Here is a 27,087-nt window from a genome sequence, read left to right as displayed (position 1 = left end):
AATCTGCGCCGCATTACGGCTGAACTAATAATATATTGCAAAATTACAACTTTCAAATCGATCCGGCAGATCTCGCTGCTTTGAAATGTTGGCGTAATTGAAAAACATGAGTCGCGAGCTCCGGCATGATACTTCGGCAGCGTGGCTGGGGAAAAAACGGCCAGTGAAAATTCGTGATGAATATGGAGAGTCGCGCGATAAAACTTTTAAGCGCATGAACGATGTACAAGCATTTGGGAGTTCCACGCTTCCGTGAAGTCGTACGAGAGCGGAAAACAGGCGGATGTAAAAGCCGCTGTAAACCACCTCTTCTGCAATCTTCGTCAGGTAATGTCTCAAACGGTATCGATTAGCAGTGGAAGAAAGTAGACTCGTTTAGAAATCGCCATTCAGAAATCGATGCTCGTTATCCTCGTTCAAATCTCATTTTCGACAGATCAACGATGTACGATGTTTGATTTTCTTCGTATCGAGCAAACCCTTTCAAATTGCCTCCTGAATATAAATAGAAAATTTCATCTTTACGGTTGTAATTGTCAAATAGGAAGGAAATGTCTTGCCCTGTTAGAACGAAAGAAAACCAGCGGGCTGTTAATTACGCTCGCAAAGATGTATCTAGAAGAGACGGTAGGGGGTGAAGCCGGGTGGTCGCGCGCAAGAAGTCGAGTCCACAAGCCGAAGAGTAACCGAACGCTCGTTCCTTTTGGATCGATAAGGGTGGTAGGGCGGATTGGCCTTTTAGCTAAGGGTCGAGAAGGAAGGCGAGTGGTTTTTATAGCCAGCAAAAGGACAGGGAGGGTCCTGGAATCCTCGGGTGCCTTACTCGACCAGAGTATCCCTAATATACGTCATCCGTTAGCGGTACTTTCCTACATCCCTTCCTCTAGCGACCTCTCCTTTTGGTCAGAAGTGGCCAAATCTACTTCCTCCTTCTCTTTATAGATTTCGAGATCTCGAGTAGCCTTGTACAACTACCCTAGAGATTGATCCTCACCCTCCGGATTCCTTTCCCTCCTATATCGAATGATATACATTTCTGCCCGCTCATTTTCGATGGTACCTGATCATACGTCGTGCGTTGTAAAAATTAAATATGTTTTTCAAATCTAAATCCAATCTGGTTACGTACTCCATGGATCGTAGATCGAACAAACGATGAAAGTGAGATTAATTGCATAACAAAGGTGGAAAGGCTGGCAATTATTTTCCCCGAAATGCTTCGATCGTTACGCGGAATCGCTTGGAAATCATTGTGGCGAAAGTTACGCGCGCGAAACGTAGAAAGAGAGCAGTCGTTTCTCGTACGTTCGTTCGTTCAGAAATCTTACCTCGAAGAAGTCGGTCGAAAGAATTGCTGCACTTGTACAATACGTTGTATCGGTGCGACAGTCGAGGTTATCGTTGACTCCTACGCCACTGACAGGCACGTATTCAATTTGTGCGGAAAACGTGTGCACGTTTACCTCGCGTAGATACGTACGACGCGTATATGCCTTCGTTCCACCCTCTTTCTCTCTCCTTGGTTGACCCTCGCCAACTAAAGCGGCCAACACCTGCCTCGCGTTAGCAAGCGTAACATAACGTAACGCAGCGAGCGTGCACACGCGCGTGCATCCGCGTAAGAAATACTATATCCATTTAAAACATGGATGCCTTGCGAAGTTACACATATCCTTCGGCCGCACTCGGTCTCCTCCGGGTGCTCCTTTTTCTCCTTCTCCCCGAGGGACTGGTTGCGTTTTTATGCGTATACAACCGCGGGTGGAGCACGTGCAGCGGGAAACAAAGAAAGTCTGGCGAAAGAGGAAGGCGTTATTGGAGGAGGAAAGCCAGAGAGATGAGGCGGGTGCCGGCGAGAAACGTACGGAGAAGGTGACTCGGAGAACGAGCGGAGAAAAAATAGAATGGAGAACGAAAAGGAGCGTGGGGGGGCCAGATGAAAGTGTGCTGCGAAACAGTCCCAGTCGTTGTGCAAGACGAGGCAGCGTCTAAGAAAATGGAATGGAGGTGAAAATAAAGGGTACAGATCGTCGTGCGAAAAGAAAAAGAATTTACATGAGCTAGCATATACTGGCGAACGAGTTGACTTTGCCAGGAACGTTCAGTCAGTGTTAAACTGGAACAACTGTTTCATACCAATTCGACTGATCTATGTTATTCGCAGTTCTCGTAAAAGAAATAAGAATGCATGAAAATTAGACGACGATGATATGTGTTTGAAATGTGCTTTTGAATATTCGTTTTCGACAAAAAGAACGGAGCAATCTTTTATGATTTCCCGCGATGAAAATAAACGTTGAACTATATTGGCGTGCGGCTCGTACAACGATACGTCGTGATATTTCTGCACTCCGCACACGTCGTAGCGTTCCTAGCGAGTCGAAACCCAGAATCTCCGGTCAGACCGTCACCAATAAGCAGATTGTGCGAGCTGCACGTAGTTCTCATTAAAATAATGTCTACTTACTCTACTCTATACGTAGTTGCATTACGAACGAAGTAGTCTGTGAAACTGTTTCACTTAAAATGTTCACTTTAAAATTTTCTAAATCGCTACCTAGCCGAATGTCCTGTCATTTCAGTAGCTTGTCACTCGTTTACGATAAGATGTTCAGCTTTTGTTGGAAAACAATTTTCCTGGCCTGATTAGCAGGTACTCGGGAGAAAGAAAGAAACGATCATGGAAAAAAAATCAGCATTTTCGCAAACGAGAGTTTATAAAGGCCGCGATGTAAAGTAAAAAATTCTCGAATCGCGCTTTCAACGCGAGCCAAATTCTCGTTGGTTTTTCTTTCTTCGCGCGTGCCGTGTTTCCACGTTCCACGCGTACCGATGGAAACACACGCTGAAAAAGAAGGGAGAAGAGGTGCCGATCCAGGTTTCGAAAGGGCGAAGAAGCAGGGCGGAGCTGCGCTCGGAAGGGTGCGCGGGCGCGTTTCACGCCGAACCACCATCCGTGGGGTCGGAGGTCGTATTCAGGTGCGACGAAGACGGAGAAGAGGGGCGCCTAGCCGAGCGAACGTACCCAGAAATGCAAAGTCGAAGTGTCGGTGTGAACCGAGTTGCCAGCCAGCGAGCCTCCAAGTCGACGCACTCGCGGCACTTCTATTCGCATTCCCTTCGTCGATTTTCATTTTCTTGGTGACGCGTCGCGCACCACGCGTGCTTCTCCTCTCCGTCGCGTCGTCCATCGCGCGACGGCCGCCGCTACGCGATTCGCGCCGATCGAAAGAGTTGCAAAGACCGCGGGCAATCGATCGAACGGACCGATTCACGGATCGATCGATTCTCGCGGATACCAAGCGGCGCGGCGGTTCGCGAAACAAGTGCTACGTGTACCCGTCATGGAAAGTGTCCTTCTCTCTCGTTGATCGCGTTATCGATCCGGCGCCATTCGTCGCCACGTGTTTTCGGCAACGTGCTTCCGACGATTTCTCCTACTCTTTTAACACGCGTTGCTACCGTCGAAGAAATCTGGACGACGAGATCGAATTGCGACCACCACGATATCGTTACGTAACGCTCGATGTGAAAGTTGAACTTGAGCATGGACCGAGACATAACCAAATTATCAGACAAGAATGTTTATAATCAGTGCACACGTTAGATACTTCGTATCGAACGGCTACAGACTACACGTCAGCAGCAAGAGGCGATAAGCTTCCAGCCGGACAAAGTTGCGATTCGGTGATCTGTATCGTCAGCAAAAGAGACTGCACGCGGTGAACACCTGTTCCTTACCAAGTCACCGTCATTATTGCAAACGATACATCGAGTTTCGAATTTTTAACTCGGCGAAAGACCAAACGCAGCATCCGACAAGCTCATCGACCAGCACCGAGCAGAGTGGCGAGATGTTTAAAATGTTGCACAAGACGCAATCTCGAGGATATCAAAGAAATAATATAATCGTATATTCCTTTTTCGAACCTGGCATAAACATCGATAACGTTAATCAAATACAAACATTACGGACACGTGTTTCGCATCCGAAAGTCTGCATGGGAGGTCCAGCATTGCGTCTGTCGAAAACTTCAATCTGCCACTGACGGACCATTATATCGCTATGTATACCGACGACAGTTTCGCCTACCAGGAATCCTTCAGGATGGATCTAGGCAGAGAAACTAGAACGAGGAGTTTCATCTTTGTTCGTTCATACGCTAGGCTACAGTAGCTTCGGCTAGACGGAGGTTTCGATAGGAGAGGAGCCCGGGAGCGAAGAAACGAGAGGTTGCGCTCTCGTAGGAAGAGAGGAACGCGGTGGAGAGACAGCGGCTGATCATTGGTGGACAGCAGAGCCGGATTGCTTAGGTAGTGGGGAAGCGAGCAGGTCGACTCCGCAGGTGGGGAAGGCCAGGAGGCAGAAGGTGGAAAAGGCGGAGGTGGAGGCGAAGTAATCGTAGTAGTAGTGGCCCGTAGTAGTAGAGTAACACGAAGCAACACGGTCAGGAGAAAGAGGAGAGAGAAAGGGGTGGAAGAAGCGGTGGTGTAAAGGCAGAGGTAGCGGCGGAGCGAAAACCGTGGCACCGAGGGAGAGACGGCAAGAGCAGGGAAAGAGCGAAAGGGTGAGAGGAACGAGAGAGAGAGAGAGAGAGAGCGGGGGAGGCGGAGGAAGAGAGAAAAAGAGATTGGAGGGAGTGTGGAAGGAGAGGGGGAGGAGAGGCAGAGTCGCGAGGGTGGAGGACAAGGTGGTGGAGAAGGAGGAGACGCGGAGGACAGGAGAAGCCTCCACTGTCGGAGGACAGATCCAACGCACGTCAGGATCCCAGTCGGACGGACTGACGCTGCCGTCGGATCACCGAGGAACCGGGGGGCCCGGTGTACCGGAACCCGCGTGACGGAATGGACTCTCTTTGTGCACCCTTCGCAGTGTCCGGCTCGAACCACCACCGAGAATTCTATCGTACTATCATCGATCTGAGTGAACCGGGAAAGAAAGAAAAGGGAGAAGCTTGTGGTATAGACAACGTTTTGATCGGTTTAATCGAACGAACTGTTTCTACGAACGAGGAAGGAGGTTGTTGGATAGAGTGAAATAATTGACAGGATAAAACGATCGTGCATAAACTCGCATGGCTCGGAGGACTGTCAGCGTTCTTACAATTAGTGTTTTGTTTTTGAATTCATCATCCGCCGTGCAGCGATGAGATCCAAGCCGGTGGCTAGAAGATTGCCACAGGGTAAGTAATCTGTCAGCGTGCTTCTCGTCTTCTCGGAGGGTTAACGTTCGATGGTAAATATCGTTTGAAAGTGGACTCCGATATAAAGTTGCTATTTTAATGATGGAACGATGGTCGAAATTCTATCGGAATACCACGCACGTGGTAGGGTAAATAAACAAATTTCGGAGCTTCGCGGGGTGTAGTAATTGTTATTAAGTAATTGTCATCGACTCCACATGCGTTCTAATAATTTGAAAAGTATTCTTTATTTTTGAGATTGGATATTGTACGTTCGTAAAAATGACAGAGAAGGAAGAATTTATTTCGTTTTAGTTCTGAAAATTGCTATGTTTAAAACGGCAGACATTATTAGTTCTTTCCGCGGAACTTACTCGACGAGACTATAAAACTATACCTAAGAACCTATATAACACTGATTCTCAGAACTATCGTATCAAAACGAACTTGTATGTTCGCAGCTCGCGATTTCGCAATGTTAACATCAGTAGTTTGACAATTTTTTTTTTACTAAATTGATCGAGTGGTCAATGGGAAATGTTAAACAGCAAAATGTACATCTCCAATTCCTGTTTCGTTGCCTATAATTTGGACCTGTTTGAGCCTACGCTTCAACCCTGCGCATTTTTCTAAATGGTAACCGTGAGAAGATACGAACTCGAAATCGTAGATTTTCTCAAATTAACGGGAATTCGAGTTTTCAAACTTTAAAGTGCGATTTTCAAAACGAGCGATAAAACAATACTTCGACGCTCTTCCTTACTACTTGTAAACATTGGACAAACAATGAATGTACTGTAGTTTTGATAAAAATACGACGTTAACGTGTCATTGTTCACAATGGTATCGTTCGTGTCGTTAAAACGACACGGAAAAGAGTAGTAGGCGGTCCTCGCGCTGGCGCACTCACAACGTCGATATCATTTCTTCTTTTCCTGTATTGTCTAGTCACTTTGCTCGTCCTTCGCCTCCACCTCCTTGATATCTCCTTTCAAAAGTCCCGCCCATTCTTGCCTGTCACCATGTTCGCCAGTCTCTCCATAGTTTGTGAAAATCACGCGAAAAATTACTGGGGCTTTTCATTCTCAATTTTTTCATGAAAATTACTCAAACCCAGAACGGTACTCCAAATTGTAACTCGTTGAAAAAAAGTCAACAAGTTCGATGAGTTTCTGTGAAACATGGTCATTGAGTGTGTTCACGCACGTATTTTTTTTTTTAACCAAGGGTCAACATTTTGAATAGTTTCGAACGGTCAAAGAACATTTGTCCCATAAGAATGCGGATCGATCTTCCTTTGTTCCACGGTTAACAATGCAGCATCGCTTCGTGTACAAAAGATTCGACCGTACAGCGAGCCAATGTTAATTTATTGTTGTATCTTGAATGGCGGCGCGCGGCTAAATTTTTATCGGAGCCCGTGGATGGAACGATAGGTAAATTGATGAAAGACGGTTACGCGATCACTCGGTCTCCCTTTCCTTCCCTCTCGGTATCCCTACGCGATATTTTGACATTGATAGCTCGTTTTAGGGAACAAAGAGTGTAGGTATTTGTGTCTAAAGTCCCTTACGTTGTTCCATATGTTACTTTGTAAAATCATAGCCGAAAGATTATTCAATTTCGTCGATGAGAAGCTTCGCGTAAGATTCATATTTCATAATAAAAACCGTATCAACTTGAGGAATCCAGCGACGTCGTTGTCGAGAAGTAAGAATTGCCGCTTTGCTTCTCCGGAATGGCTGTCGGGGTGAGCGTTTTGCACCGGGGATGATTTATATCGTGTTCGCGATTTATAATAAAGCTCCCGCTTCCCACGGTCTGCCACGCTCCGACGACGGTAGGCAGTTTCAAGGGATCTAGTAATCTGTAAGACAAAATCCGTTAACGCTTGACTCACGAGTCGACGAAACAATAGACCATCCATCTACGAGCTTACCCTCTGTTTCGCCGAGAACGAACTCGGACGAGACACGAAAGGAAAGAGGTGGAAAAAGGGAGGACTCAGTGGCGTACCAGGACAATTGACTTCTCACCGCGTACTTCTGCTATAACGAACTATACGAAATGCATCTTCTCGTCTACGGTTGCTCGTAAGAATTGCCAACGACGGCGGAAGTTCGGAGTTTACGTCGAAAGGAAAAGATTTCCCGTTAGTCGTTCGATATCCGATCGCGATGGGATATCGGTTCCTCCGACTCAACATTCGTTGAAGCGGAGTTTCTTCTGAAGTGTATTGTGCCCGAAAACAGACAGGGAATTTTTGAAATTGATAGGAGGCAGAAAGAGAAGAGAGCCATTTCGGGCAAACCGCAGGAATAATCGCGGAATCCACCTACCACCCGTTTCAAAGGCGCATCATCCCATTGAGGGTTGAGTCTAGCCGCGGCACCGGAAGTCGTATCCGAGAGGAGACAAAGCCAACGAAACATACGCACAGAGTGCCGTGGAACGAGGTAGGCAGCGTGGGGGAGAGGTTCTGTTTCATCGGTGCTTTTGTCTCGCATCCTGAGAGAGCACGATTGAATAAAAAGCCTGAATAGATCGGATGATCCTAAGGTAGGTCAGTCCATTCTCGTCTTGCGGGAGACTCCTGCTACCTCCGATCCCACCTCTTCTTCTTCTTCTTCTTCTTCTTCTTGTACCTTGTACAGTGTGCTTCCAACCCCGGACAGTCCCAATTAAAAACGTCTTCCTTCTCGATTCGCTCGACCTACGTGGAGAATAATAAGGTCGCTCGCTATATCTCGGTACGCTGACGAAAATTTCCTGTCGTTTCTGTTATCGTTCAGCTGCTCCGTCAAGAACGGGAAAGTCTCGCGAGGGATGGATTTAAGGATACTTAAGCATTACGTTTCACCGGTGACACAGTATTCCAATAAATTTCTGTCACGTACCTACGTTTTGCATACAAATACAACATATGCATAATACGTTTGAAAGTCACGCGAACAATTCCAAGCAGTTTGAATTTTTCCTAACGATGCCGGCTTGTCGACTAATGAAATGATCACTTCGTGCGACCGAGGTATCGACCGTTATAAGTTAATTAGTCACGATCGTGCTGTCCAGCGATCGAGCAACGAGCCCTTACGGGACGGTGGATGGAATCGTCGCGAAAGGATAGGCGAAGGGGTAGCAGAGAGTGATAATGAAATCGTAGGATACTAATCCGTCGTGACGTCATAGGTTCGGGAAAGTACTGCACGGTTATTGGACGACTGGACGTGATCGATTCGAGCTGTATGAATTAAAATACCAACAATACCCTCTCGAATAACTGCACGCGGCCATGCAAATCCGATAACAGAAAGCACGAACAATCGTCTCTGCTCCTTCTTCGGTTTTCCTCTTCACCCTTTTCTTCCAGCCTCTGCTCCCTCCCCCTAACAACGCTCGGCAATAATTCCGCAAGTCTTCCTTGACTCTTTTCTTTCCGGCTCTCGCCTTCGCCAATTAACGATAAGGCCGCTGTTTGTCATTTGTTTGCCGTTTCCGGTGGAATGCAAACAGGCCGGGGTGAAACAAACACGGCCAATCAGCCGCGACGGACAAACGCATCGAAAGCGACTAGATCCCTCTGCATCGAGCTACGTTTCCACTAGCGATAATACCGATAATTGGTCGTTCAAGGTAGAATTGTTTCCGTGCTGAATTTCCTCGTGCCCTACGCTTCGGCTAGAACGTTAATCTACAGTATAACGTAGCCATCACGATCCGCGTAAATATTATTGATCGACAAATCTGACAATTTTTCGATCGGAGTTAGGCTCGCGACAAAATTCGTCCTCCGTGTAGGTGTGTAATTTAGGCTTCGGGGTACCGTATGTTGCCATCCAAAAGCACGATCGAGCGATAAGCGTGCCATTGTTGCCGGAGCTGGCTATTGAACGATTAATCATCTAATTAGGCATCCATCGTGCCGTACCGCCGCTATCGGGATTCCTTTCCACCACAACGATCGTTTTCCTGATAAATATCCGTTTCTTACTCATAATCCCGCGCGAAACTTTTGCCAATCCGCCGTGTTTCACGCGTTCTCGTTACCTCGTTCACCATTGGTCGACGTTCAATGAGTAGAGAAATCACGAAGAGTGCGCGAATTCTCGATTTGCGAATCGACTGCCGGGCTTCTGCATCGAATCGCGCGGCAGACAGGTACTCGCGCAGCGCCTGAATACGACTGACGTGTCGTACCGGCGAGCTACGCGATTGCCTGAGTACTAGAGCGAGCTAAAGTCAACGTTTATTCGCCTCGATATTTCGAACCCGCCTGAAAAGGAGCCGTGTCGAATACACTCTTCTTGTTTCTATCCATGCATATGAAAACTTTATTCGAGTGATTTTATTCGATCTGTTGTACTATTTTACTATTATCTCCCTTTTTCCACCCTCCTCCTATTTCTCTGTTAGATTCGCGGAAAGTGACGTAAAGGAAGATAGAAGATATTGCACGACTTTACGCGTTAGACAAAATACTTTAGAAGCGTAGAACGTAAGTATCGACGTATTGTAACAAAGAAAAGCTGGTACATGACGATGGTACTGATAAATAACGACGTCTGCTCGGTTATTTATATGCCGATGCTTTTTCATTCGCTCGATGCTCGGTGAGTTACTTGAATATTCTACCAAAGATCGTTACACAATTATTATATAAGAGGAGATAATACTGGCGACTGTCATCGGTCGTATTTGCGACGGAGATATTGAAACTAAAAAATCTTCCTTTATTTCGACGGTTCTCGGTATGGCATTCACACGCGTGAAGAGAACCAAGGCGAAACGAGCGTTCGGCGGAGGCGTACGTACGCGAAGCCAGAAAGAGTAGAATACCGTAACGGATGAGCACGCGTGTTCGTGCATGAACTTTCATACATTAAGAGCTATCCTCGTCGTTCTTGTCTTCTGCCGTAACGAACGTCCACTCTTCTCGGTTTCGCACGATTTTTTTAACTCTTCGTTGTCACGGCGAATAACGTTGATTTTATCCCATGCTCGCGTAAAGATCGAATGCACTTTGTGCGTGGAAAGAAAAGTTTTTAGTTGGCCGGCGGCATTTATAACTTTGAAATGCATGCACCAACCGGGGACATGCAACGCGAGAATCACGAAGATAAATCGATAGGACATTAATTAATGTCGAGGACACTTGGCCGAGATGATATGAACGTACATTCAGAAGCGAGTTCACGATTGCTGGAAGGGTGAACTCGGGCCACTTTCTCGAAGTGTTCGCGTGTCTAGCATTGTTTTACGAGACTCATTTCCCGCAACGTCATTCCACTACCACCAGCGCTTTACTCCCGTCAACGTTACCATCACTTTTCGCTGGTCAGTTCACAATCTCGGCTTCCATTGAACTGGGCCAGAGTTCTAGGATTATAATCGATCTGACGCCTCCTATGACTCGTAGAAAAATTAGTAACCGATAGCATAAATTGTCGCGCCGATTCGTCCCACCACTGATCGCCTAAGATTCGAGGGTTAATATTCTTATGGATGTCGTCGTGGAGATAAATGGCAAAATATAGATACGCGGTAGGTAAAAATGCATTAACAGTTCTCTCGATATAAAATGTAAAACATGGGAGTATAATTCGCGGGTACCACGAATGTGGTGTAATTTAGACGTAACATTCTTTTCGCTCGCAGATAACTTTAACAACGTGGGCCCTAGTCTTCCATCAGATAACAGTCTAATGAATCTAGTATTAAAGGGAATCGAATTCTCGATAACGTCAAGCGCCTCCCCCTGTTCCGTAACATAATAACTTCCATTCTCATTTCCTTGGTGTCCAGCGTAAGCGTAAGATTTTCCTGATGACAATCGGCTTTCGACCATGTACTCGGCTCTCGTGCAACGCAAAAGTGTCCCTACCGAGGAGAGTACACCGGTCACACGAAGAACCTGCTCGGTGTTAGTTGGACTGAGAAGTAGGTAGTCGATGTAGGAATGACACGACCGGTTATCTCAGTGGCCACGCGATATTGTCATCAGGGGTAGGAGGGGATAAAAGTAGTTAGCGAGAAGGAAGGAGAAAGGGGTGAAAGAAGGAGCAAGATGAAAGAAGGGGAGTGAAAGGTAGTGGCGGAAAAAATGAAGGAGGAAGGACAGGGAGAGGGAGAGAGGACGCGATAAGATCATCTTACCACCCCCTGGCATAAGTCGACAGTGGCCTTTCCCTGCCCTGACCAACCCCCTCCGTGACTCGACGGAGACCATTTCAACGATAGCACACACAACCTTACTCGGGCACCGCGTTATCTCGCACGCGAATTAGCTCTACAGATTTCCTTTTTTTCCTTCTCTCTCCTTCTACCCTTTTCCTTCCTTCCCTTCTCGGTTCTTCTATCTTTCTTCCTCTCCGTACTCCCCTCGTTACCTTCCTTTTCCTTCTGCTTTCCGTGTTCTACGCCTCCGTCTTCGTCTCCCTCGCGCTGCCACTTCTAGTCGGCGACGCTGCGACAACGTCGAAGGAGGAAAACCTCTTACACACGACACACGACACATCGCGCACGACCACCACCCCCTACCCTCCAGCACGTCTATCGCATTAGCGCGCTGCCACGTTGTTGCTGCACCACGTTGTACCGCATCGGCTACGAAATGCATGACGTGTGCGTAGGTATGTGAATTTTCATTGGAGCAGGACCGACGCATAATTTTGCATAAACCAGCTTGGATCGTAATGACTGCGAGGCAGGCGATTAAATTACCGCTCGCTCGCGGTTAAAGAGAAACGCTTATCCCCGGTTGTCCTTGTCGAGCCAGGAACACCTCGTGCCCCGATCGCTCTTATTCCACCTGGAAAAAGAAGTGGTCGCCCGGTCGATCGTAGATCTTGTTTAGACAGCTTCGAAAGATTTATCGATAACCACACGATTTTACGATCATTCCCTGGTCACAGCCAGTACAATAGTTGTGGCTGTATCCCGCTGTTTGTGTATCACGACGCCAGACACTTCGGCTTTTACGATGCTTGAAAATTTACGCGCGCGAGGATGATGTTACGCAGTTTTTCGAGATTGACAGCCTTTTGCTTTTAAAATCGATACGTTCGTATTCGATTAATAAACGATCTTTCTTGTGCTCCGTACCAATAGCTTATTTTTTTCGTATCTTAATGGTACCTCTTCCCCTCTCTCTCTTTCTCTCTCTCTCTCTCTCTCTCTCTCTCTGGTTTCTTAGTGCCACTTCTACCGCAATACAGTACATTCCGCATTATCTCAAGTATGTGGTTTATTACCCCTCGATGATCTCACGGGAACGAGATGACACGGAAAAACCTCTAAAACGAAATGCCATGCTCGCTCGCTCGAAAATTCTTCTCGTCTCTTTTTCTGCCAATTCACGCGTCTCCCCTCGCTTTCGTCGATCTTCTAACCATCCAGAGGAATATACCTCGCAATATTTAAACCAGCGTATAGTGACAGAGGAAAGAATAAACACGTATACCGAGAAACATGTTGCCATTTCAAGGCACGTACGACTGTTGCGTCTATTTTGTCCTCCCAGAGGTACGTGCACGAGGCTAATGCTCCTCTGGCAAGGTGGATACGTATGCGCAGTGGAATTCAATTTGGTATCAGTACAGGCTTCGTTCAGAATTTCCTTCGAAACGAAATACATATTTATTTCAATGAAAAGCGTCTAGGTTCATCGTTACGACGCGCGGTGTGCAAGAACTGCTGTCTAACCGAGAGAGAATCACAATTTTGATCATTTCCTGTTGGACAATTTTTTATCGAAAGATTTCACGATGTCTAGAAATCAATCGTTTTATTAAATACGTTCACGCGGAAGATCAGTTTCTTGCGAACAAGAACGTTGCCCCTGAGAAAGAGTCCACTTTATCGAGTAACTTATACAAAAGGGAGTTGATTATCTTCTCAGTGGACTTGGAGATGTCTTTCGGCTTCGAATGTCTTTCTACGCCACGTTTCTATTCTTCCTTGAATGGTGGTCTCCTTATCTTTACGAGAGATTCGCGGACCGCTCTTTCAATTGAATTCCGCTCTGGGAATCGTGATCACCCGCCTCTCGCAGTTTCGCTCACAGACTTCGTGCGTGTTCGCACACATCACCGTATAACCCAACACATCGGCAGACCGTGTATTTTCGCACAAACTCGTTTCAACCCTTGAACGTACGTGTGCCCGTTTGAAACCGTGGGTGTATGTGTACCTGTACGACGAAATACGTCAATGCCAGTACATGGAAGTTTATTTATGTACACCAGGTCGCTCGTGCATGGTATTTGTACGCGTCACAAGTATTTACCTACACGCGTGCTTCTGGATTCTTGCGTGGGCACACAATTACGTAAGTCCATCCATGTATACATGGTTCTCTCGTTTGTTCTCTGCTTGGGAACGGCCACTACGAGACAAAAACTGGCAGTTCGCAAGAGACAGACGTGGGTAGGAGGGAAGAAAGAACAAGGAAGGAAAGGACACGGAGAAGAAGAGCGAGGATCAGCTTGTGGCGCGAATCAGGTTTAGGACTGTGTCAAATGACACTCTTGCCAGGACGCAACGATGGTCTCGAAAATCCTCGTACCAACACCTCTTTCTTTCTCTTTTTTTTTTTTGCCACTTGCTCGAAACCGTGATGGGACGTTACGAAGGATTCGTGCAGGTCGTAGGTCCCGTGGGAATGAAGAAAGCACCGTGAGCCAGAGCTCCATCGCCAGATTACACGGTCCTATATGCTTCACTTTCTTTCTCTTAATCTTTACATCTTCAAACATATTTTACACCGTGTTTGGACAATATTAAAATACAAGGAGTGGTGGGAGCGAGCTTCGACAATTGTAAGTCGTTGATTTCTTCAGGTGGACAATGTCGAAGAATGGAAAATAAGCTTGTCCAGATCTTTCGTAATATCTTTTTCTGTAGCGTAGAGCGAGATGAACTAATATAGAGTGGAAACGAAGAAAAAAATATGTGACTCGAAAGGGACACGTGTGGATGTCCTCATAGGACATATGTAGAACATTACGTAATCGTAAACCCCGAAGGATGTGGGCGGGATCTTCTTGCAGAAGCAAGTAGCCGTGTCTCGCGCGTGTTCGACCGATCAGCCGGACAGAACCTAACTAATCGAGCGGCACATCCGAGCAGATGTTGCCATCTTCCACGGACAACTGTCCGGTCGACGTTTTTTGATTTTATCTGAGCATCGTTAGCTGCTTCCTGAAAGTGAAACGAAGTTGGATATTCCACGAATTCCACGAGGTATTGAAAAATGAACGTGCAAGGAACGTCGAACTCTGACGTATGTTTGCTCGGTGTAACAAATGTATTAATTTACCCGAAGAATAATGGTTGTCATTTGAACGTCTTCTTTTGATATAGTCATTCATCAGGCGAACATAGTTTCATATTATGTCACGCGACACTGTCAACTGTCAAGCGTGAATGTAAGTGAATGGCGCGAAGCGGGCGGACATGTGTGAAATTAGCTTAATCTTTCAGCTCGGATGACAATGGTGATACAAACGTGGTCCGTGTACGACACGTATCGTTCCGTATACAGGGTGACAAATCTCCCCCCTCCCCATAGACATCTCTCTCCCGGCACTGTCTCCACCCCGTGTAAATACATTAGAGGATGATCCTTTCATTGGCGTGGACCACTTCGGAAATTTTCTTATTCATTGACTGTATTTAACGTTACTTGGTCGAGCCAACTTCTATCTTTTTAATATAGCGAAACTGGTAACTTCGTATAGATCAATGAAACATCGTCTAAATATTTTGTGTTAAATTATGATAAGATCAGAGTTAAAGCAATCCCAAACGTTAATGGACAGGCTCGTGTCACGTTATCGCTTAGGAGAGGATAAAAAGGAGTTAATAAATTTTTACGATCGTGATTCTACGCCGTTGACAAACAGATATCGGTGGGGCCGTAATTTAACAATGAGCCAGCTGGCGCGTGCTACGGGGGAAAGGTTGCGACCCCTAATGTAGTTATATAGTGTACTTTCCTGCACGCAGACACACGCGTCCGGGCACGCATACACGCGCGGAATCTCACGCGGTGCGAACGACAATAAGCAGGGATGCCTCAGCCCCTTTGTCACGGTGGTTCTCGCGTCAATGCGCATTCAATCTTTCGCCCGTTTTATCATCCCTCTGTCTCGCCTCCTCTTCTTGGCTTCCCTACTTTACGTCGCAAAACGGCAACACCACGAGTCACCTCTTCATCCGGCTAATTGAGTTGTTCGCGCTTTTCAGGGGCGAGAAATATGCTTTTCGGAAACAGGCCACGAACGTATCTGCCGCAAAAATCACGACCTATAATTCGCCACTTGCGTTCTGCAGTATTATAAAGAAAATCACTAATTAAAAAATAAAGAACCAATTCCTAGCAAATAATATATATTCCGATATAAACTTTTACGGTTTCAGCGATGAATATTTTAGACGATGGTATTTTATAACACAGTCAGTGCTTCCCTTCTGTGTATTTACCATTTATATTTTATCTAGGAGCAATAAATATGTCATTGACTTTTTTAACAGAATATTATTTTGATTGCAATTTCACAATAAATCTAGGTACAATGTAACAAGATTGACTCAACGGTGCACAAAGAAAGAAAGAAACAACGGTATACATTTTTCTCTATTGTTGAGCAGCGTGTTTGACGAACGAAGCTTGTCTGGTTCGTGTCACATTTTCCTCTTATCCCACGAGATATCTCCGTGATTTATTCTTCTGTAAGGACCTAAGTCTTATCCTCCGCAGCCCATTCGACACGTATGAATAATTGGGTCGCGGAATAATTCCATCCGATCCCACCCCGTCCAGCGCATTATGTTCTATTCGTTCTATCCCCACCAGATTCTCCGACAACCCGCCCCCGAACGTTATGATTAAGTAATAAAACATTTAGGCCCTTCTCCCGCGACCCCAAACTGAAAAACATCCCTCGATGCTGCTTATACATCTCCATACGACCGGTCGACATATGACTTCGCACGTATGCGCGCACGCGAGTACTCACACAAGTATATTTGCGAATACATACGTATACGGACGGGAAAGGGCGTGACGACAGATGCAACGGAACATATCTACCCTCCGTTGGGCGTTTCAGATTCTCTGCTGATTTTTTCTCTTCTTTCTCCTTCTCGTCGTCCTTCGTTCACGATCATAGATAGCGTCGTTGCGCCGAGCATTTTCAGACTTAGATCCCGATCGTAATTTACGGTTAGAGCATGCCAATCTAGCTGCCTCCATTGTTGGCTGTGGGCCATTGTTTATGAGAAACATGCGCTTCCGGAATAGTGGTAAATGCCTCTCGATACCGGGAATCGGGAAAGATTGCATAAATTGGTTTGTAGAAAGTCGACGAACTAGTTCCGTTTGAAAGTCAATATAACTGGTTACTTTCTTATCAACGCTGTGTAAGTTGCGTAATTATTTTCGATGAGAGAATACGTGAGAAATTGGATACTCTTCGGGCAGCGGAATTTTTCCGAAAAGCATCTGGGAAATTTTTCCAATTCGATCGTTCCAACATTTCGTCAGGCAAGCGTTATTGGCTGAAGCGTCGCGAGCAGCTCTCTGTTGCGTGTACCGGGCCAATGGCACGAGCAACCGGATGCTCGTGCTTCCACCCTTGATTTATCGGTCCTTCGAAGCTCGCGGATTGCCCGTAATTCCAGTTATTTCGTCCTAATCCGAAAGTTCGTTCCTGTCCAGTTACCGAGATTCCGCCCACCCTTCGAACTTCGAAGCGCGATTTCTTTCCCCATGTCTTCTGCTGCCTCGAGCAAATTCGTTTCACCCCGTTCGCGTTTATATCTACCTTCGCTTCACCCTTAAATTGTACTTTCCGCCGAAATTGTGCCGACTATTTACGAGCTGTCTCATCGAAATGCTCGTCGACGGAAATTGAAATGTTGATGAGCTACCGGGCTCTGGAATTTGAAGTTCGTTTCAGGAAACGAGTCGACTTTAATTGCGTTCCATTATCGACAGCCGACGAAGGATGAAAGATTGTGCCGCGATGAAAATGATAGATACGTTGCGTATGATAATTATCAACGTAAGCTTCGTCTATTTTCTAAAAAATTCGCTTTTCCTTATAATCCGTTTCTTCCGTTTTACTGATCAACAGAGATTGTAAAATGATAAAATAGAAGGATCGTACGTTAGAACATTTTTTTCTTAAATAGATTTTTTGTAAAATCAGTCGCTATATATCAACGGTTATTTTTCGCCGGGTCCCCAGGATATCCAGTTTCTTCGTTGAGGAAGACTTCTTCAGGTCCCCTGCTGATCTCTCGTAGGCGGATCCCCCTTCTTGAAGGTACACGCGACTAGTTACGATAACCTGAAAGATCGAATACAATGGCGTACGGTTACCAACATCTGACCTCGCTCACAATGTCGTTATTAGAATATGAATGCGGCTAAAACTCGCGTGTCTTAACGGCACGCGACGCATTTCACTACAATTCGACTTTCGAGATCCTCAAGTTTTTGCATCTGTCGTAGAATTATTTTGGTGAATCGAATATTTGTAGGAACGAAAGATAAGAGAATATCGTTAAACTCTCAAGGAACAAACCCAAGTGGCGTCTTTTATTGTCTCCTTTGTAAACGTTTCACAGCTCTAGAGGCGAGAGCTGGAGATTTTCGTCGCGGACTAAGGAAATTGTCTCCAGTCCTTCGACGATGGCTGACCGTGCGAAAAACAAACACGCCGGAAGTTTTCCCAGCGCACGAAAGAAAATGCAATCAGCAAAACGGCAGATAGTGGCGTGATCGGTGTGGCGCCGTGCCGTCACTTCCGGCGCGGACGATAGGCTGACGCATAATTTCCGGTCCGAGGCTCGAGGATCCATCGATCAAACACTTTGGAACTCGAAGAAGCTACAAAGTTCCTGCAGAGATATCCGAACGTTCTCTGTGTCCTGCTTGTTCTCGTTAACGCGATCGATCCGTACAGCGGTGTTTTACGAAAAACGACCTCTTCGAGACGAGACGATGGAGAAAAGAAGGAAAGCAAGGCGCGTACATCGAAATGTATATCGGATACTTTTTCTTCTTTTTTTCTTTCTAAACGTTCGTTTATCTTGTTTACCATTTTCCAAAAGCATTACCGATCGTGAGGTTAATAAAACCGATCGTTTCGGTTTCCCTTTTACAAACGAGTATTTTATTGGTCGATGTTATTGACTTAGGATCTGATATATAGCCGCGTCAAGAAAGGAGGCTTTTTTCGGTGACGAAAAAAAAAAAATATACGTTTCCCCGACTTATCACCGTCTCGTGGAGATGTTGCGCTCCTTTCGGCGACTCGTAGCTCGCTTTTCGGAGCTGCGCGACCCGGAGGCGGTAATTATTTGGAACCCTTTGATGGACGTCCTCTCTGACTACGTTCGTCTCTGCAGTCTCAGGTTGCTCCATAAAGAACTCGGACATTCATTGGCCCGCCGAGCTACTGTGTCACCGAAGAGTCGAGCACCACGACCTCTCAAATTCGAAGCTTCATTTCACGCCTGCCTGCCGCACAACTGCGCGGTCAGCATCACCAGGAGTCCTGCGAGTCCTTCGCATAAATCATCGAGCGATACTACGGCCATGAACGTGACTCAATCACCAGACAGTTGCGTTCGCCACGATACTTGGCGTTTGCCCCAAAATATTTTCGACCGCGTCGTCGGTGGCGACGACTAAATTTTCCTATCTCGACGAAGGCGGATGTCTGTCTATCTGAGAACGACGAGATTTCTCATTCTACGATTAAACATTAATTCTGTTATAATCGTTTAAAATGTAAACCACTTCCATCGAATTGATCACGTTCGCGACGCGCGATTACCGATAAGAAAAGGAAACCATTCGAATGAAACGGAGTTGGAGAAAGAAGAGAGCTCGACGAAATTGCGCTCGACGAGTAACAGGAAGCCACACGATATCTCCAGACAATGCGCGTCATCAAGGGGAGTAATCAGGAAACCGGACCGATGTCTGCCAAGATCCCGGATGTCATCGACTGTGGCCTCTTCAATTTTATCTGGCACAGTGCATACAAGGGCTACGAGTATCTCCGAAGGCTTCTCGGAGTACAAGCCGGTGCTTCTTTATCTCGTTGAGTTGTTTAGGCTGCTGGAGCCCTCGTGACACATTCAAGAACATCATACGAGGAATCCGACTATCCCACGCTGCACAGGTGGTCCAAGGATTAGAGGTTCTCTTTGGAGCGATTCATTTAACTACGAACTGGCCTGGATTATCATTCAACCGTGTTTGCTTTAACCTTTTCAAAATATGAACACTTCCTGTGACTATACTGTACTCTATTACAAGACACGATTACATTGTTACGACTGCTTTACTTTAGCGGCAGGTGACGTTCGATTGTTGGACCTTGATCAACACACTCTCTCGATATGATCTGTCTTCGAGGTTTGCAACTTTGAGTTTTGTGTATCGATTCAACTCCGTACGAAAAGTATCGATAAACTGCGCATCAACGAACGATATCTCCGATTCTGATTCAGAGATTAAGCGTCGATAACTTTTCGATCATGCACCAAATTACATTGTACACAAGTCTAATTGCACCGCGAGCTACTGACACGTTCGCCTCGCTATCATATCTCGCTCATTAGTTGCCATTACCATACGTTCTCGGTGTCATAGCAACTTGCGGTTACGACCACGTCACCGCGATACGATTTATCTTCCGGGTCCAGATTCTTCTCCGGTAAACTTTATCGCAACCGTCGCAACTTGTTAGACATCTTTCGGACGACCATACCGTTTCGAACAAATTTTATTTCGAATTTCTTCTTTCCTATCGACGATAGAATTCTTTATGAACGATAGAAAAATGCTATAATACCGGTAAATCAATCGTTACACAAGAATTCTTTTGTCGGCTAATCTATGACACACGCGTGAGTGACGTAACACCGTACGACAGGTGTTATCAATCATCCAAGTAAGCGTCATTCGATGAATTTTCGAGTGAACAGCGGATGGAGTACTTATGTCAATTTCGTCGTGTGTTGTTCCGACATGATAATGACAAAGGGTGGCCGAACAGATAGAATCAGATAACGGGAACGTATCGTCACCTCCATTCGATTTCCAGCGAAAACATTTTCGGCTGATTCCTCAGTAAATACTTGGGCGCTATGCATGCCGTTTCTGTATCTTTTGTACCGGACACACCTGATTCTAAGCGTGCCTCTAACAAAGTGTCTAAACTTCAAGTACGAACCTTTCAACTTTTACTTGGCCGATGACCGTTGTCTTTCAACATGATATTCGAGACCATTCGTAAGTAGCGATCTATCGATAAATGTTTTCCGATTTCAAATATATTTATCGTTGTAAGATACTCGTGCAAGATATTTCTATAATTTCATTGCCATGGAAAGGAAGTGCCAGATATTTCGAGAATGATTTTAGAACGATTTTCGAGCTTAATCGCGACCGCTGTTCCGCGTTTGAAAACGTGATTTTCGCCGTTAGAGCGTAGAACAAAGAAAAAATAAAAGAAAAAGAGGGTTACGGTTAGGGTTACGAATGAAGAGAAAGAGAAGAAAAAGAAAACCGAGGAGTGAAGAGATACAGAGAGTGGAAGAGATAGAAAGAAGCAGAACTGTAATTTGTGTCGTTTCTTGTTCGGCGAACTTTACCAAGTGGCCATTTGCCTTATCGACGCTCACCCTCTATCGTTCCTCCTTCTCGCCTTGCTCGCTTTTTTTTTCACTCTCTGCCTTCTAGTTGGCTCGAGTCGTCCTTGCCAGGAAGAGAACAGGCCGCGGCACGCAATCTGTGAAAGCTACTCGCATGCTTTCACTGCGTTTCGACGTAGAAAGAAAAAAAAAAGTCCTCCATGGGCATCTTGATAATAGGAGGAAGAATTATGCCGATAATCGCCGCACTAGATGATCGCCGATTAGGTCTCAGCACGATGCCCTACATTCTTTTCAGCCGTCTATTCGACGGTCTGCTTTCGACTTAATTCGTCGCGTCGCATTCCACAAGCCCTTTCAACACGATTGAAACTTTTATTCCAGTCGGTATGTCTATTTCGATTCGCGTCCGCGTAGTAAAAACGTCGCAGAAAAGTAAAGCCGTGGAAAGTAATTAATTTTCTGAAGGGATAACGAACGTTTTCCTGTTCTATGTAGTAACTCGTTCGTTAGTCGCATGAGTTATCGAACGACGTTCCGATTGGTGAAAGTTTTCAAATCCAGCGGTAATCTATATAAGTATAGATTTTCGCGTAGTCAACGTCGTTAAAATAAATCCCAATAGATCGTCTCATTGATAGGGAATCGGGGATACGGAAAATCAGGTGTCTTTCGATTTTTTATATATATGTACTAATCTTCGACTGTCTGCGTTATCCGTCGCATCAAACGTTTATTTCGGGTTTGTTAAGACATATCCCGATCGCGCAGATAGAACCACCCGTCTATCGGATACGATAAGATTAGCCAACTCGTGATCGGTTTAGAAACTAACGAACCGAGTTCGCTAATTGCGAAGATGCTCGCTTTTGGAGAATTATCAAACAGCATTTCACAAACCGACGATTGTATTTTTACTATAACCGCGATCCAAGCGAATAAAAATGATCAAACATCGAATTTCCGTGTCACACCATGGTAGCAGAAATTACGCGGACCAAAGACTTGCATTTTCATTTTTATCGTCACGGTTGCTCGTTATCGCTGGTAATCGCGCAAGGAGAGAATCGTGGACGAATTGTACGATGGTTCGTAATCGTTTTCTTTATGCTATCCGAGAACCGTAAAATTTAGTAACTAATGAAAAATAACAATTTGATAAATATATCGCACGGTATAGAAAAGGTGAAATGTCCGAACGACGCGGTTACCACCATCGCCATCTTCGGCTCGAGACGAACGAATGAATAAAACCTTAAAGGCGTTCGAGATGTCGTAGGGGTTGATGTCGGTCGCGGGGCTGTCGGGGGAGAAAAATGAGTGAAATCCATTAGAGGGGAGATTCCATAGCTGTGACCTGTGTCGATCGACGCTCACAGCCGTGGCGGCGTGCGCGAGTGCGACATCGTCCCGTGTCTGCACACGCGTACGTATGAATTGTAAGTCGATGGGAACTCGTATGTACGGTTGACGCATGGGAGTTTGTCACCGCGGCGTAGTTTCGTGTCCCAACTGCAGCGTCACGTGCATCGCTAATGCGTTTTTCGACTTCTAGCCATCGAGAGAAACGAACGACTCCGGTTACGTGAATCGAAAACGGAACGACTCGTATTTGCCGAGGAAGAAACGAGAGCACGATGGGTGGGCGGTGTTTTGTATAGGCTCGCGCACAGCTTTATCTATGTTTGTTTAAGGAGAAGGAAGCTCGTAAAGAGTTGGAGTTTGCGCGCGCGCCCTGGCGAGCTCCAGCGTAGGGGCCATCCGTAGAAAGCATTTTGATGGAAATGATCGTAAAAATAATTGCTTCTCAATTGTACGATAATACGTACGAGTGGATGGTTTACTCTAAGAGTCTCGAGTATACAAACGTACGTAATAAAGTTTGAAACGTGACAGATTCGAACGGTGTCGTTCGATACTTTGTTTATCGTAAAAGTCGCCTCGAGGAAAATTAGTGGCCTTCGATGAGTGAGAACTGATAATCGTTAATTATTTATTCAAAAGAGGACTTTCTTCGACGAATTTCCCGTAAATGTTACAAACCGTGGCGTTTTTCTGATCGATAATATAGACACTTGGTCGCGTAGTAGATGCGTATCGCTGTCCTTGAGAATCTCAGGCACGAAACGAAATCGTAAACGGAGCATATGCGTCCATTGGTGACAGAACAATCGGCAACGATTACACCCGTCGTAAAGACAATCGATCGCCGCGGTCCAGTCGGCTCGTTGCACTTGCAACAGGCATCGTGTATAAGTACACTCGGAGCGCTACGAATATTATTATTCGTGGCCGCGTGTTCGACCAATCGAATCATTGTCTCTGGCCTGGCTACGTAATAATTCCGTTCCTCCTTCTCTATGTCTCTCTGTTTGGACATGTGGTGCCTGTTTCTAACGAGATGATATGGTCGATCAGGACTTCCTGAACCACCATGATCCCTTTCCTCCCCCAACAGCGCTACTCGAGCCTCTCGCAGCTTTTCTTTTTTTCAAAGGGCCGATCGTCGAGTCGTTTTGTTCCGGTAATGCGACGATTGTTGGCGCGAGCCTTGAAACAAAAACGCGGCCGAGCCATCTGTCGAGCTCGACGGACGCGTGTGCGTGAGTGAGAGGCAGGGAGGGAGGTAGTTGGATAGGGCGAACGAGAGAAAGAGACGAAATGAGCGAAAAACACCGACGAGAGGAAAGAGAATGGAAGAAAAGAGCATCCGCAAATGCGACCGAGGGATTGTTTTCTAGTGGCTCGTCGTTTAACCCCTCCAATCTTCTCCTCGCGACGAGAGCTGCCCCGGTCTCGACAGGGTTGTCGATAATATTCTTTAACTCTGTCGGTCCTTATTCCGTGTCTCCTGGAATACGCATCGTTGCTTTTTTTTATCCAATTTTTTAGATACGTTGAAACATATCGTTTTAGAGTCTGTCGATCACGTACATTGATTTCGTTGAATTTCAACGACATTGTTTCACCGGGAAATCTAGAGATTCTTTAACAGAAGCTAAACAATCTAAACTTTTGTGATCTAAATCGTGCAAGTCGGCGCGGGCCAAAATTTACGAGACACCCAGTAGGTGGTCGATCCGTAGCCAACACGCACCCCGCATAACGCGTAAATGCGGCGTGGTAGCAGGGCCGTGGATTCTAGCAATTACACACCCTCAAGTGCCCTTAGAGACGGGTCCCCATTAGGATGAGAGCCGAGGGATGTTTTAACGCGGCGTGGCTCGATTTTCGAAATCGCGAGTAGTACCGATCGCCGCGGCTGCGCCATTACTCTCCTCCTCCTCGAAATTTCACGTCGGTTTTTTACGATTCTCGTCTAAACGCGTTCTAGATTGCAATTAACATTTAGTAGAGCAAACGGATTAATACGACGATAAAGACTGCAAATAACCGCTCGCCAACATCACTTCGTATTCACGAGATACGAAGTTCGTTAAAACTCTGTAATACGGTAAACCAAGCAATAGGGTAAAGTCGAAAATGTAGCAAAAAGCAGACATCTGTTTATATCGTGTTGTCCTAGCCTAGTGTCGAACAAAAACGAGAAACCCTCTCTGAGTGCTTCGCTATGTAAGCTATTTCGCTGAGCAGTGGGTATCGGACATTGGCATCGTTATATCCAGGTACACGTTCGCGATATTCCATCTCTCTCTCTCTCTCTCTCTCTATGTATATACATATATACACATACATATATGTGTATATATATAAAATATATATATATATATACATATACAGATATTACACGAGCACAGGCATGGTTGGAAACGATTAATCGTCCACGTCGAGACGTCATTGCCATCTTTGGTCGCTTAATCGGAAGTCTCCTTGAGTCTCGGGGGAGTACGTGGCGTCGACGTAATCGAACTTCGGTATCGCTGCTCTCTGACCAACAGTCAAAACTTTGCCCGCTGAAAAGAAAGTTCCGAGGGAGCGGAGGAAAGTCCGATGAAACTCCGAGACCACCGTCGACTTCGTTGCTCGCCGCTTCAATTTCTGAGAGAGCTCTGTGGCTTCGTCCACGTTCCCGAACGATGAATGTTAATGATCGCGGGACATTCGGAGGAGTAGAAGGGATTGAAAGTTACCTACCCCCCTATGGGAGATCTCGAGCTCTCCTGTCAAAGACATTCCGAGGAACCGTATCGGGATTTCGCGTGCAATTCGGTCGTTGGCTATATCGAACGAATCCATCGCCGGGTGTCGTGAGTTCGATGAAAAAATGATCCGTGTCAATCGACGCTACCGTGCATGCGCGAAAAGCGTCAATAGGTATTCGCGCGGTGCCCATGACACAATAATCAATTTTTTAACGCTTGTGCCACTATGCTGATCGGCCATGGTCGACAAGAGTCATCTGAATGACAGAGCTTGATCAAAGGGCCAAGCCAGGCGTTTGATGTCTGACGCACGCAGTACCATTTCAAACCGTCCACCACTGACTGAATTCAAATTCACGATCGAAGTTGAATTTCCATAGGACAGCGTCTGGCTGCCGGATAAGCTTTAACAAATATTTTCCACTGGTTTGTTACGGATACTGTTTTTCGATGCACAACGTCACGATCGCATATTATTCAACGGTTACTCGTTTGATCGAAAACTAGTCATAGGCCATAGTCATTCTATGTGCAACAGCACCAGGGGTTAGGTTTCCAGGGGCACGCGAGGAATATTTTTAATAAAAGTTATCGCGGCTTGGAGACGTTCTCAGTATCCAGGGAGTCGCAACCCCTAGGCTGGCAACGCCTTCGAATTCGTATTTGATGAGCGTTCGTTTCGAATCGGCGACGAAATTGAATCTCTTCGCGCTTCCGGCACGTGGGTGGCGAATTTTTTATTCGCGCCAGTTCGATTCGCATCAGTTATTTATCGACTCGGTTGTTCTTCCTTCGGTGGAGCATCGAGTGTCGACGCGATCAAAATCGAATTAGAAGGATGGAAGGAAGAGCTCGTTTCTTCCCCGGTGAACAATTACGGATGAGTTATAGATTCCCCGTTATTGGCTACGAATCATCGAAAGAGAAGACGATTTCTCACGCCTCGAACCAAATTGCTCGCGATTGTGCCGCAACTTTTATAATCGAAATTTTTCGGGGAAGTCGGCGACGGGTTAACCGCAGACAATACTTGACGAGTAGCTGTTACGAGAAGCACGAATCTTGAGAATGAAAAAAATAACAGAGAGGAGCCCCCTCGTTGATTTTTTGCCTTTTCCACTTTTTGTGCTTGACAAAAATCTGAAAAGGGTGACTTGACTTTTCGACCCTGGTGTCGAGTACCCTATACCGTTTTCGCAAGAGTTATAGTTCGTAGGTACGTAAAGTGTAGGTAACAGTGGAGCGTAAAGGTTCGTTGTACCACCACTGTTCTAAAAAAAGAACGGTTCATATCGAAAAGTTCGTTCGAATCTGATTAGAAAGTACATGTTGTTTAAAATCTGCAAGTTTTCAAATAGTCAAACTTTTGAATGCCAACGTGTCTTTATAAAAGTTCAATTACATTTCGATGCGTGTCACCGCGGCGCTTGCTTCACCCTCGGTCGTCAAACTTCACGGTTCTCACCATCCCCTCGCGTGGTTCGACTCCATAAAAAATTTCCATAGGACAAAACGAGTGCAGGTTAACTGGAGGCGCGATCTCGCAAGGCTGGAAAACGTCTTAGTCGTTCGGCGCCCTTTCACCGGTGCCCCCCCCCGGATGGTACCAAAGGGTGCGTCATGACGAGTTTCCCCGAGAAACTCACGTATCCGACTGTCCATCGATTACTCTTCCACAATTGCGGATATTTCGATGGAAAGATGCCTTTGGATCGAAGATATTCGATTCCCAGATGGCTGAATGCCCCTCTTTTAGATTCCCTTACCCCCGTTTTATTTCTCTTGTACCGATACCGTAGAGTTCTCCGCGCGTTTCGTCGTCTCTCTCTATCCGTCTCTCTCGCTCGCTCCTTTTTCTCTTTTCTCTGAATAGAATCACGGGGCTATTCTTCCAGGCACCGTGAATAGAGCCAGAGGTAGTCTATTCGCACGTGATGGAACGACGACTGCCAGGAGATATCTGAGCTCTTATCTGCTAGATTGCGAATGCGACTGTCGGATATTGCCGATCGGCCGGATAACGAAATTATCGATCGGCCTCGAACGCGTCTTCATATTCCCGTAGAAAATAAATGAACGAAAATCCTCCATCGGAGACAATTTACGATTACGATTGCTTTGTTTTT

General features: G+C 46.0%; 1 protein-coding gene across 1 annotated transcript in view; it reads left to right on the top strand.

Moving 5' to 3' along the window:
- The first annotated feature begins 4,677 nt into the window (after positions 1-4,677).
- LOC117206020 (histone-lysine N-methyltransferase MECOM-like) overlaps positions 4,678-27,087 on the top strand; it is a 56,012-nt gene continuing 33,602 nt past the window's right edge. The window contains exon 1 of the mRNA XM_033444974.1: positions 4,678-5,183. Within this exon, the coding sequence (XP_033300865.1) occupies positions 5,147-5,183 (37 nt within the window). The 5' untranslated portion in view covers positions 4,678-5,146. The remainder of the gene's footprint in view (positions 5,184-27,087) is intronic.

This window comes from Bombus bifarius, unplaced genomic scaffold (genome assembly GCF_011952205.1).
Source record: "Bombus bifarius isolate JDL3187 unplaced genomic scaffold, Bbif_JDL3187 scf7180000007996, whole genome shotgun sequence".
NCBI lineage: Eukaryota > Metazoa > Arthropoda > Insecta > Hymenoptera > Apidae > Bombus > Bombus bifarius.
The sequence above is the reverse complement of the archived record's forward strand: the minus strand, read 5'-3'. Positions and strand labels throughout refer to the sequence as shown.